Consider the following 12,910-nt stretch of genomic DNA (forward strand, 5'->3'; position numbering starts at 1 on the left):
CCAGCGTGAGCGAGAGGGGCTGCTCTGACCAGCCAGGAACTTGGCAAGAGAGACCGGGCACCATAAGGAGCGCATCAGTGAGGGCTGAGTGGATGAATCAATGGAGTTGACAAGAACCCCTTGCAAATGTGTGTTTGTGAAAACCTAGGATCCAAGGTGCCCTGTCCCAGCCCCAAGCCCCTATCCCTGGGTCTCTGAGCCCAGGGAATCCCAGGGAGTCCGCAGCTGAGGGTCCAGAAAACTCACCCCAGCCCCCTACACCAATCCTCTGCTTCAGGCTAGGAGGCACCCCCACCGGGCCAGTTTCCAGGGGGGGACTGGAGAGGATGTGAAGTCTTCTGACCCCAAGAACCTTCCCTGGGCTGGGGGGCAGGGTGTGGGGGGCCGACTGGGTGGAGCAGCCACACCTGCCTGAAGTTTCGGGGAAGAGGGCGTAAACAGCATCCAGCACCGCCCTCCGTAGGCTCTGCGGGCCCGCGGTCGGCTGATCACAGTGGGTCCCACAACTTCCTCACTTCCCTAAATGGGCAACTGCACTTTCAGAACGCCAGGTCCTTCCCTGGCAGACCTAAGTGGCACATCCTGCATTGGCCTGGGCCCCTAACCCTGGATTCGAGGTGTCCTGGCCCCCGGCTGGCCTGCGACTGTCCCCAGCTGGATGGAGCCATGGCTCCCACCTTCTTGCTGCTGCTGCCCCCGCTGCTGTGGTTCCAGGGCCCTGTTTCAGGTGAGAGCGCAGAGGAGCTGGCCGGGGAGGAGGGGATGGCCTTTTGCGGGACTCTCCCTCCCGGCTTTTCCTTGCCCAGTAATCTCATTTCATGCCTTGTGGGGTTGGAGGAGAAGGCAGAGATGGGGCTGACCTAGTGGCTTCTTACCAGTAAGAAGGTCACGTCCCACTATCTGGCCCCAGGCAAAGCTAACACAGGACTCACAAACTAAGATTAAGCTCTGGACCCTCTCTGGGTGGGCCCCTTCAACTGCCAGCCTTGGTCAGGACCTCTGACCATGGACACTTGATTTCCTCCCCCAAAAAGGCTTTTTCCTTGTCGGAAAAGCCCTGTTTGGTGCGTACATGAATCATTGCATCACGTGTGTGTGTGTTTTAACTGGCTAAGTGGCTTGGGCCACTACCCCCTGTCCTGAGGGGAAGCCATCCTTGAAGGCCTCACTCACCCCATAGCTACTAAATGCCCCTTGAGGGGGCCTGCCCCAATCCTGCCTCCCTTACTGCCACGGCCACCAAGTTACCCTTTCCTGTTCAGTTCTGGCCACTGCCTGTGAGAGGGTGGAAGGTGGGCACAAATGAACACAGACCCTTCCCAAGGGCACCCCACCCCACACCTCTCCTAGAGAGCCTCTTCCTTCTGCCAGGGCAGAAGTATGTCTCCTGTGCAGAGCAATCTGGGGTCCCTCAAACCTCCCACCCACCAAATCACTGAGTTGGGTCATTCAGTTTAGTTTGTTTGGGACAAAGGGATGCTCAGAGAGGGTGCTACCTTACCCCAAGCCTCAGCTGTAGTGCAGCTGGGTTGGAAGCAGGTAGATGTCTCCTGTCATGTGTGGTGTCCTTGGCTATCGCAGCTCAGGGCTCTACTGGAGAAGTCTGTAACCACCTGCGTTTGAGAAAAGGAAGCACGTGGAGCCCCAGTTACCTTCCAGGCACTGTTGAAGCCCAGTTCCCACAGCCAACCTGAGGCAGATGAAGAAACAGACGTATGGGGTCTACTTACACAGTTAGTCACTGGCGGAACCAGGGTTTGAACCCATATTTATTTAAACTTCAAAATGTGTGCTCTGCACTCTGTCCTGCTGGGGAGAAATGTGTGTGTGTGTGAATGTGAGTGCGTGAGTGTGTGTGTGTGTGAGTGTGTGAGTGAGTGTGCGAGTGTGAGTGTGTGTGTGTGTGTGTGTGTGTGTGTGTGTGTGTTGACGGCAGGCTCTGGGGGGTGTAAGAGGAGTAAGTGCTGAGGCACGGAGGGCAGTGGCGTGGAGGGAGCCCATCATAGCTTTGTCCCTCTCCCTGTCCCCTGATTCCCCACCCCCACCCTAGTTCTACTCTCTCCCCACCAGCTGTGGATTGTGAAATGCACGGACCACATCTTATTTCTAGGCAGAGACTGTAACAGGATGTGGATGAAAAGTGAATAATTGTACAGTTCTTCGGTTTGCACTCCATTGGGAACTTACATGCATGTTTGGTCATTTTTAATCTCTGGGTTTTATGCAACTAGAATGTTTTAAAATGAAATAATACCTAAAATGAACTACGACAACTTGCTATTTAAAAGATAACTATGATGAACTTATTTGTGAAATAAATAACTACTCTTCATTTTTTCAAATATTGGATTTTCTTATCTATCTAAGTTGTTTGTGCTCTGGAATTTTATAACTTTGTGACTTCTGTTTGTGTCTGTGTATCTGTCTCACTGAGGACAAGACCTGGGTCTTTCCCACAAAACCCTGAAGATGGGGCTAGTACCTTCTTATTGGGCTAGAAAATACCATGAAAAAAGGGGCTGTGTCAGTTGGAGCTCCCTGAGTGTAAGGGCTGAGTTTCCTCCATTAGCCTGGGGGCTCCCTGGGGGCTGTGCCTGTGTCTCCACCATCAGACTGGGAGTTCCCTGAGGGCTAGCCCTATATCTTCATCCTAGAACTCCCCCAAGGGCATGGGACTATTGTCTTTCTCATGAGATTGGGAACTCCCAGAGGGCAGGACTAGTGTCTACTCCAACAGACTGGAAGCTCCCTGAGGGAGTGGCCTGTGTCTCCCCCCTCAGACTGGGAGCTAGTTTTTAGCAGGGCCCATGCATCTCCTCTAATCGGATGGGGGGGGGGAATTCTTTCAGAGTAGGGCTGTGTTTCTCCCTGAAACTGTTGAGTTCCATGACGGCAGGACAGTATCCACCTCCTCTCCCCTCTATCCCGACCTTCCAGATGCCTCTTTCCCCCTCTGTCACCAGACCTTGCTCACCAGCAGTGTCTCCCCAGGTGTCCCTGTCGAGAACGTGTACACTAAAGTGCAGCACTTTGAAGGGGAGACTCTGTCTGTGCAATGCTCCTATAAGAGCCGCAAAAACCACGTGGAGGGCAAGGTATGGTGCAAAATCAGGAGGAAGAGATGTGAGCCTGGATTTGCCCGGGGCTGGGTGCAGGGGCCGCGCTACCTGCTGCAGGATGATGCCAAGGCCAAGGAGGTCAAGATCACCATGGCGGCCCTCAGGCACCAGGACTCCGGCCGGTACTGGTGCATGCGCAATAGCTCTGGGACCCTGTACCCCCTGATGGGCTTCCTGCTGGAAGTGTCTCCAGGTGAGCAGGCCTGCCAGGGCACTGGGAGGGTAAAGGTGTCCTCCCTGCCCTGTACTCCACTCGCAGCAGAGTAGTGAGAAGAATCATCCATCAATGGGTGTGTTGTGCCAAAGGGTTCTCATGGTTCCTTTACTGACATCTTCATGGGCATTATTGTCCCCCACTTTCCCAATGAAGAAAATGAGATCTAAAAAGCCCTCTGTGGATCTGAACTTGCCCAGGGTCACAGAGCTAGCAAGTGGCAGAGACAAGATTCAAACTTAGGGCTCTCTGTGCTTTGTTTTTATTCCATCATCTGTTCAGTATATATTCATTGAGGCCCAACTCTGTGCCAGGGACTAGACACACTCTTGCCCTATGAGAGATGACAGGTGATCGCACATCATCAGACGAATAATTGTAGATAACAATAGAGAAAATCTTAAGATTAAAGAAAATCTTAAAGAAAATTCTTAAGAAAATCAAACAGTGTGACAAACTAGAAAGTAACTCAGTGGTGGGGGAGCTATTGAAGCACCAGAGACCAGAGAGGACCTCCTTGGCAGATGACATCAAGCAGAGCCTTGCATGAGGAGAGCTTTCTAGCCCTCTTGAAATGTGGGTGCTTCATATTCTAGGCGGGGAGAATTGCATGTGCAAAGGCCCTGAGGTGAGAAAGAGCTGGGCTTGTATAAGGCAGGGCTGTGTGGCTGCCCCATATTGAGTGTGGGACACAGTGGCAGGAGATGAGGTTGGGAGAGCAGCCCTAAAGTCTATGATGTGGAGTTTGAGTTTTATTCTAAGTACAATAGGAAGCTATTGGAGAGTTTACAGGGGTGTGTTGTGGCTTGTCTTTAAGATTATAACAGCTGCTGTGTGGAGGATGGATTGTGGAAGGATAAAAGATGAGCAGAGAAACCACTGTGGGTATTCTGGCCGGGAATGACAGTGTCTTAAAGTAGGACGTGGGCCCTGGAGGTGGAGAGAAGTGGAAGGGTTCAAATCTGTGATGTTCAGACTTCCTGCCCACCCTGTACACTTTGGAGGTAAGACAGGAGGTGAACGAAAGGGAGGAATCAAGAGTGACTCTAAGGTTTTCTATTCCATCAGCAAGGTGCATGACACTACCATTTATTGGGTAGGGTGACTCTGGAGATGAGCCAGTTTGGAGGAGAAAAATCAAGAGCTGTCTTTGGTCATGTTAAGTTTAAGACACCTCCTAGAACTCCAGGTGGGCAAATGGATCAGCGTGAATATATCAGCCTGGAGCTCAGGTGAGAGGTCAGAGCTGGGGATATACTTGGAAGTATCTCTGTGAAGATAGTTTATTTTTATTGGTTCTTTTTTTAAAGATTTTTTTTTTATCCATTTATTTGAGAGAGAGAGCAAGCATGAGTAGGGGAGGGAAGGGGCAGAGTGAGAGGGAGAAGCAGACTGCCCACGGAGCAGGGAGCCAGAGGGACAAGGAACAAGGATCTCACAACCCTGAGATCAGGACCTGAGCCAAAGTCAGATGCTTAACCGATTGAGCCGCACAGGCACCCCTCTGGGAAGATAGTTTAAAGTCTAGGGGATTTGAGAAATCTATACAGACAGAAAGAGGATTAGTTGTTGCTTAGGGCTGGGGGAAAAGAAAGGGAGGTAGAGGGTAATAGCCAAGGGATGGGGATTTCTTTTGGAGATGATGCATATGTTCTAAAATTGACTGGCTGCATGACTCTGGTGGTGGCTGCACGACTCTGTGAATATACTAGAGGTCATTGAATTTGGTGCTACAAATGGGTGTGGTATATGGAATGTGAATAATATCTCAAAAAAGCTGTTAAAAAAATCAAGGGGATGTAAAAGTTCTCCCTTCAGTATAGAAAAAGAGAGAAGGGCCATGCCTGAGGTCCTTCCACATTTATACGATAGGAAAGGGTGAGGAACCAGCAAGAGAATCTGAAAAAAGCAGCCAATGACGATGACATGAGTTATCCACCCTTCCCCATTCCCCTGACCCACCTGCATCCCCCTCTTCTGTTGTGTCTGAGCTAGGGCAACTGCTGTCTCTAAAATGTGGGGCCAAATCTCATTCCCCCTCTCCCGTTCTGCTTTAGACCCAGGGAATAGTTGAAACCAAGTATATCGAAGTCTTAATTTGCAGGGATACAAACATGAAATGGTTTTGTTTTTCTCTTTGCATATCCCCCACCCCCTCCATTGTCAAATCCCATGGTCTACCTTTTAAAGACCATTTGGGGAGATGCCAACTTTGCAGACCTTTTCAGTTATTAGGAAATAAAAAATCCTCAGCCTATGTAAAAACTCTAATCTTCTAGCAATATATGCTCTTCTACTCCTTCTTGAAGACCACACATTATGGCCCAAGCCACCCAGAGTAGGGAAGAGGGTAGCCTGCTGCCTAACTCCCTCTCCTTCATCTTGGTGGGTGGGGAAGGTGGGGTTCTTCTCAGTACCTCGTCCTGCTTTCTCCTTCCAACCCCCTGGTGCATTGAGGCAGGAATAAAGAAAGGGAAGCGGTTGTGTGACTTCACTGCCGCTGTAGTTCTCTTTCTGTTGGGTGTTACTCTTTTCTACCCAGCCCTTTGCGATCCTCTGTAAGGTGGGTGTCTAAATGTTGGCTCTCCCAAGTCACCTACACGTGAGTTCTCTGAAGGGTCTTTGAGGTCTCCCCACTGCTGAGTAGGGTGTTAAGGGAGGTCTGGCTCCAGGTCAGCCTCTTCCCCTATCCCCACTGTCACCAATGTCACTTGTTCTGGGTTCTCTTGCCCAGAAAGATCGGGGTACCTTCCATGGTGGCCATTTGGCCCTCAGGAGTGTGTCCTTGCCATGCACAGTCATGGAATGCGGCAGCCTGTGCCAGCCCTCTCTCTCCCCCACCATCTCTCTCCAATTCTCTCATTCTCTGTGGAGATAGACTCCACCACACTGCCCCAGATGGGACCTCACGCTTCCTACAACCCCTTCCTCTTCCACCATCCAATGCCAGCCTCCTAGGAAATGGGAGGTAAAAGGCTGAGGGGATGGATGATAGGAGTAGGTGTCTCTTCGTAAGCTCCTAAGGAGAGCATCTGACCCTGCTGCTGGAGGCATTCTTTGGAATGTGGGCCTTCGATGCTTCCTTGTCCTCATTTCTGGACCTTGGTCACCAATTATGGAGCACCTGGAAAAGTCCCTGTTCAACATCATAGTGAAGAGATCTCTTTGGCGCACAGGAATCCTCAATCCAGAGGGTCTGGAAGCAACTAGAGAGATGGGGACTGGGAGGGGAGTTGGCTTGACAGGGTAGGCTAAAGAAACTATGAGAGTCTCTTCCTTCTTTACTGTGCCCACTTCTTCTCCCTGGCAAACCCACATCTGGCCACACAGCAGAGCAGAATCCTGGGTCCAAGCTCAAGGAGGGGAGACGAGGATCTGCTCCCATCAGTGAGGCCCCCTATTCAGTCTAACGTTCCTTTCTCTCTGGCCCCTTAGCCTCCACGACCAAGAGAAGCATTCCTCTTAGACCTCTGGCCAATATCCTCAAGAGTGGAATTGTTGTCACATCGGGCCCAGCCTCCACCTCAGGCCCTGATGCCCCTTTCACCACCAGCATGACAGTGCTCACACCTGGCCTCCTCACCTTGACCAGACTCGTGCCCCCTACTGCCTCAGAGTCCATCAGACTGACCTCCATGACGGGCTTCAGCTTCACCGGCACTGGCCCTTCCGCCGCAGGGCCCAGGAGGACCGTGGAATCCCAGACAGTGACTGTGTCTCCCAGTGATGCCAGAGCCTCCTCTGCTGGCCCAGCATCCATGTCCACCAGGGCTGGGCACCTGCACACCAGATCGCCCACCACAGGAATGTGCCACACTAGCGGGGCTCTCCTCAACAAATTATCCCCTATCAGGTACCTGTGGGTCCTGGGCTTGGGTGACTTTTGACCAGATAAGGCAACAGTAATTGCTGCCTGAACAGACCTCAAGGTGCAGATGTTATAGCAGAGCTTTCCTTTGCAGGAAGTCAGTCTGGCCTGCTGCTGAATGGGAGGTTGGTGGGAGGCCAGATGCCAGGATGGAGATGTGACATAAAGGATGGCAGTGAGAAGTGAGGGTTGGGGACGGGTTAGTGTATGAGTCTGTGGATGGAGAGGAGAAGCTTGGGGCAGGACAAGGATGTGGCTTGGGGGTGGGAAGTGGGAAATGGTGGGTGCTTTAATTTGGGCTCCCCCAGAAGCAGCCTCTGGGACCAGGAGTACTGGAAAGAGCATGGGGAAGGGAGAAAAGGAACAGTTGGTAGAGAACTTAATCAAGCTGGCCACCATTGTGGGCAGCGGAGCTCAAGCCTAGGGGAGGCTCTGGGGCCCAGGAGCAGATTCCCAGGTGAAGGGCGAGGGAGCTGGGGTATTGATACAGCTTCTCTTGCACCAACACTCTTCGTGTTGGTCATCAGTCGGGGGCTGCCTGCCATGGGTAGCAATGAGGGCTCTAGGAACAGGAGAAAGTCCTCAGGCTGAAAAAAATTTAGATGGAGGTGCTGAGGGCTGGTGCAAGGGGATACAGTCCATGTACCTACCGCATCTGCTTCAGAGGACAAAGAAGGGAAGGGCCACAAGGAGAGGCTCTCTCTATGAAAGCAAGACTCTCAGTCTCATCTGTCACAAATGGGAGTCTCTTAGAGTCCTCATCCTCAGTGATGCACAGTCATGTTTGGGGGAACAATGGAGGGGAGGCTTTAAAGTGGAAAGATGCCCCCCTCCACCTGGGACTTCTTCCCCTGACCTCTGAGCTCCTCACTTCCTCCTGCCACAGCTGGGTCCCCAAGAAAGGGAGGCAAACACTCCCACCAGGGCTGTGAAGATTTCTCCAGGTCCGGGCTCCTCTCATGGGGCATGCAGAAAGACATGGGTCAGGGTGGGGGCAACTGAGTGCTCACCTCCTCCCTGCTCTGTCCCATCCCTTCAGGCACCAGGATTCGTATCCCACTGTTCTCCTGGGGATGCTGATCTTCCTCCCAGTGTCTGTGATGTTGATCCTGGTCTATGGGTTCTGGAAGAAGAGACACATGGGAAGTGAGTACAGCCCACCCTCCCAGCCTCCTGAGGGCAGAGCACTGGGGTCTGACACACTTGCCAAAGCGCCTGACTGCACTCTGTCCCCAGGCGGTATGTCCTTCCCCGGGTCCAGCCACAAAGACTACTTGGCACCCAGGCGAGGGAGGAGGGTGGGCAGGCAGGAACAGCACACCATGATCCTCTGGGGCTGACCTGGCAGGAAGCAGAGGGCAGAGCCAGAAGAGGGGATGGACTGGCCCAGGATCATGGGAGGAGGAGAGAGCAGGAAACCTGCCCCTCTTCATCTCTCTCCTTGTCCTCACAGGCTACAGGGTGTGCAGTGATCCTGCTAGACCCTGGAGGGACCCACTTGGAAGACTGGAGCCTCCATGGAAGCCTGCTTGGTCTGAGGCCACTTAAATATGGAGTGTGTGAGCTCCTCCTGGAGGGGCCTTTGGAGGCCAGAGGAGAGTGAAGATGGGGACCTGTCTGAACTGGAGCCAGGCTGAGGACTTGCTCAAGGCTGGACTCAGGCCTCCCCAGAACCAGAGGCTGCTCTTCACCTGCTCAGTCCCCTTGAGCTGCCAGGAACCTGGGACAACCCCCAGATTGGGGAGTACAAGGCAGGAAACCCCAGGGGAAGCCACTGAGGGGATTCTGCTCAGAGCCACAGAGCCCTGGGTCCCAGCTGGGTGGTGGGGAAGTCCTGATGGTGCTGTACACAGAGAGCTCCAGGTCCCGTGGGCCTCGGAACCCCTTGCTATGGAGCAGAGGGGAGGGAGTGGACAGGGGGAAAGAGGTCCTCTCCCCATCTGGAACCTGTGTCTTCAGCTTCCCTCCGCTCCCCTCAAGCTTCCCATGGGTTTGGGGAAGAAAGAGTCCCAGAGGCAACCAGTGTGTCAAGGGCCCCGTCTTGGAGGGGAAGGAACAGCGACTAAGAGCTGGAGGTCCACAGGGGTGTTGGCAGCAGGGGACCCCAGAATGGTCCAAGTCCCCCACCCTCAAGGCCCTGCGTCCTCTGATGGGCGTCTGCATTTGTCCTGTCCTGACAGCAGCTGCTTGTCCCTCAAGTCCTGGGAGCCAGCAGAGCCCACCCTCCCACTGGTGCTACCCATTGGCCAGCCCTCCCAGGTCGCCCAGACTGGCGTGTAGAGGCTGCATTCAGGGCTTTCTCCCTCGGTTCCCAGCTCCAGGTCTGAGCTCCCACAGGAGACTGAGGGCCCTTGAGAGTCCACGGCAGGGGAGGCCACGGCTCTGAGGACCAGCCTGTCCCCAGACTGGCGTGTAGAGGCTGCACTCAGGGCTTTCTCCCTCGGTTCCCAGCTCCAGGTCTTAGCTCCCACAGGAGACTGAGGGCCCTTGAGAGTCCACGGCAGGGGAGGCCACGGCTCGAGAAAGAGTAGATCACCCACCTTCCCCTGGGACTCATTGTCCCCTGGGAAGAGAGGAGCTACTTGTGACCCAGCAAGCACAGCTTGGAGCAGAGCACAGCCTGGAGGGATGCCTGGGTGGGGAAGGGGTGGGGAGAATGGAGCCAAGGAGCCTCACCAGGGGTCCTACGGCCCTAGGAGTCTGGCCTCTGCTTCACTGGCTCTTGGCTCAGACTTGGCTTCTTCTACAATGAAGACTGGTGAATATGGGCTGGATTCGTCCCCTGGAGTAGGGGCTCCACCAGCCTGGAGCAGCTGAAATAAGCACCTAGGGATCGATGTGACATCTCCACTCTGCGCCCCGGGGCAGGGACCTCCCCGGTGCGAGAGCAAATGTCTCAGTCAGGAGAGTGACACAGACCGGGCCTTGATGGGTAGCTGGGGGGCCACTCCAGAATGGACGTGGGGAGAGAGCAAGGGGCAGGAGGTAATTCTGGGGGACAGCAGGGAGGAGGCATCTCTGTCCTATGTCCAGGAGAGGGCACTAGAGGAGAGACTCAGATTGAGGAACAGAAAAGCCTGGTGCCAGGACACACACACACACACACACACACACACACACACACACACTGAAATCCATCGTCCTTAGCAGGAGGGTGTGGCCACGACCTTGGTGTCTAATGGAGGGGGGCTTAACTTCCCTGGGGGAAAATAGCTCCCGAAGAGCCACCCTCCACTCGAGATCCTACAACAGCATGCTGACAGCCCTGCCTCGTCTGAGAACAGGATGTCCTGTGGGAGAGCCGCAGAGGGCTCAGGACTGGGACTCAGTGAGGCCACCTGTCACTGTGTAACCCTGTGCGAGTCACTAACCCCATCGGGTCTCATTTTCCTCTCTTGTGAAAAGGGACACTAACTCCTACCTCTCAAGACTGCTTTCAGGATAAAATGGAGTGGCCTGAACCTCACACAACTGAGTTAATGCCTCATGATTGCTGGTCCTCAAGCTCTCCTCTAGCTCTAGTGGGCTTTGTCTGCATTGAAGACCTTTGGACCCTATTTCTCTGTTTTGCCCTCAGTTGGAAGGGGCCAGGGAGGGTTGAGGGTCACACGGTCAGGCCCCAGGTGGTGGGGGCTAGACCCAGGCGGAGGCCTTTGGCTGTGCCCTGATGCTAGGCAGGGAAGCTGTTAGGAGACCTACCATCCCTCTTTGCCCAGGATAAGGGGCTCCTGGAATGGCGTGAGCCTGCACGAGGTGCCCACCCATGGAGCCTGCTCCCACATGAACTCCACAGTAAGGACACAGGGCTCTGAGAAAGGGGTCCAGACCCCCTGCCCCAGCTCTCCACCTCCGATGGGCCTGGGTGGCCTCTTTGGACCTCCAGTGCTCTGGGACATTTTCCTCAAAGCCCCAGCCTCTCATTTTCTCCTTCCTGTTCTTCCTCCTCTCCCTGGAGCTACAGGTGGACCCCGAGCCCCGGCAGTCGGAGAGCAGGCAGGTGCATGGCAGGTGGGGGTATCAAGACAGGCCGGGGCAGCCGTTGCCTTTAGTGGTAAGGCAACAAAGCCTCCTGAGCAGTGGGCTGTGATGACGGGACACACCTGGGAAGGGCTTCCTGTCGTGACCAAGGGCAAGGACGCGGAAAGAAAACCCAGCACCGAGGGGGATTTGCTCTGCAGAGTGTGGCAGGCAGATCTGTCATCGTGGGACACACAAGCCCCCGCGGGGAGGCCAGCAAGCAAGACTTAGGGTCACAGTTCTCCCACATGGCTGCATCATATTGAGTCGGTGGATGCTCCTCCTTCAGGCTGATGGACTTGCCCCACTGCTGGGAGCAGTGAGAGAGGAAGGCCTCCTCTGCTGGCCCCCTTTGGGGGCTGCCCCAGCTGCAGAGAGCCAGGCCCCTCCCAGGGCAGCCCGCCACCCCCCCCACCCCCAACCGGCCGCTGCAGGGTCTGAAGCCCCAACACCCCCTTGCCATCCAGGAGAGCATCCTGTCCTCAGAAAGCTGCACACCCTGGCCTGCTGCCTGTCCTTCCCATCCCGGCTGGTCCCTGGGCCCTTCCAGCCTCCTGTGCTAATCTCCACCTCACAGCCTGCGCCCCACAAACCCGACCTGCCACGCTGCATTTTCATGGGGTTTTCTCCTTTCTTGGTTGTAAAGAGCCTGTGGTGATAGCTTTTCTGTAGCTTTTCTAATGACAATTATTCCTTAAAATGTTCTTGATTATGGTGGTCTTTTGACAAATGCTGATGGGGTGATTATGGCAGGCTGAGAGCTGGGGACATGGGGTGGCCTGGAGGAGGAGACCCCCTCCAGGTCCCGTCCTTCTGCATCTATCTTCTACTCCCCCACCCCCACCCTGCCAGTCATGTCCCCAGCTTCACTCTCTCCCACCCTTGCCAGGGGCATTTCCTGCACCTCCATTCCTGGAAATGACTCTCCCTCTCCTTTCTCCTCTGCCCTTCCAATCCCTACAGAGCTCCTGGGCTCCCAGACAGGCCTGGGCAGGAAGTCTCAGACCACTGGGCACCTCCAAAGAGGTCCCCTAACTGTCACTCACCTTCAGCCGGGGCTTTTTACTTGAGTGAGGAGGCGGTAGTTGGGGCCGGGAGGAAGTGGTAGGATAGAGGACAGATGGAGAAAGGAGAAATAGGTTCTTGTTTCACCAGTTTCTTCCTGGACTTTCACAGCCTTCTACACCCTGACCCTAGTGCGACAAGGAGGAAGAGGCAGGGCACGAGAGAGCCGACAGAAGCTTCAGAGTCCCCCTGGAGCCTCAGCCCTGAGACCGGAGCCAGCGCACATGTAGCACCCACAGCAGGAGGGTTCCGCCTACAGGCCAAGGCCTCCCCTCCTCCCAGGCCTCCTGCTGCCCCCTTGAAGACTTTGCCTTCCTCAGCTCTTCCCCCCTCCCCACCCTGCCCCGGACAAGGGAGAGTGGCTGGGCCGAATCCCCACCCCTGTGCCCCAGCACCGGCTCCCTCTCCTCAGGGCTTCCCTGCTCCCACCCCAGCTCAAGAAGAGGGCCCATGGCCCAGGAGGCCACACGCCTGCTGCCCCCTGTCCTGCTGGTGCTCCTGGCCTCAGGTGATGAGGAGGGCAGAGGCAGGGAACCGGACACAAGGAGGGGGAGATGGCCCAGTGAGGCGGGCGTGAAGGCAATGCAGAGGGAGGGCCAGGGCAGGCTGGGCTGTGGCCAGAGACCC

The 12,910-nt window shown here is 54.9% G+C and overlaps 1 protein-coding gene across 1 annotated transcript; it reads left to right on the forward strand.

The window, feature by feature from the left end:
* Positions 1 to 530: 530 nt before the first annotated feature.
* On the forward strand, positions 531 to 11,900 carry TREML2 (triggering receptor expressed on myeloid cells like 2). Its single transcript, XM_027602607.2, has 5 exons — positions 531 to 727; positions 2,992 to 3,312; positions 6,769 to 7,186; positions 8,241 to 8,347; positions 8,655 to 11,900. Exons 1-5 carry the CDS (start codon positions 667 to 669, stop codon positions 8,747 to 8,749), a joined length of 1,002 nt encoding a protein of 333 aa, XP_027458408.1. The 5' UTR covers positions 531 to 666; the 3' UTR covers positions 8,750 to 11,900.
* Positions 11,901 to 12,910: the final 1,010 nt, after the last annotated feature.

This window comes from Zalophus californianus, chromosome 7 (assembly GCF_009762305.2).
Source record: "Zalophus californianus isolate mZalCal1 chromosome 7, mZalCal1.pri.v2, whole genome shotgun sequence".
NCBI classification, from domain to species: domain Eukaryota; kingdom Metazoa; phylum Chordata; class Mammalia; order Carnivora; family Otariidae; genus Zalophus; species Zalophus californianus.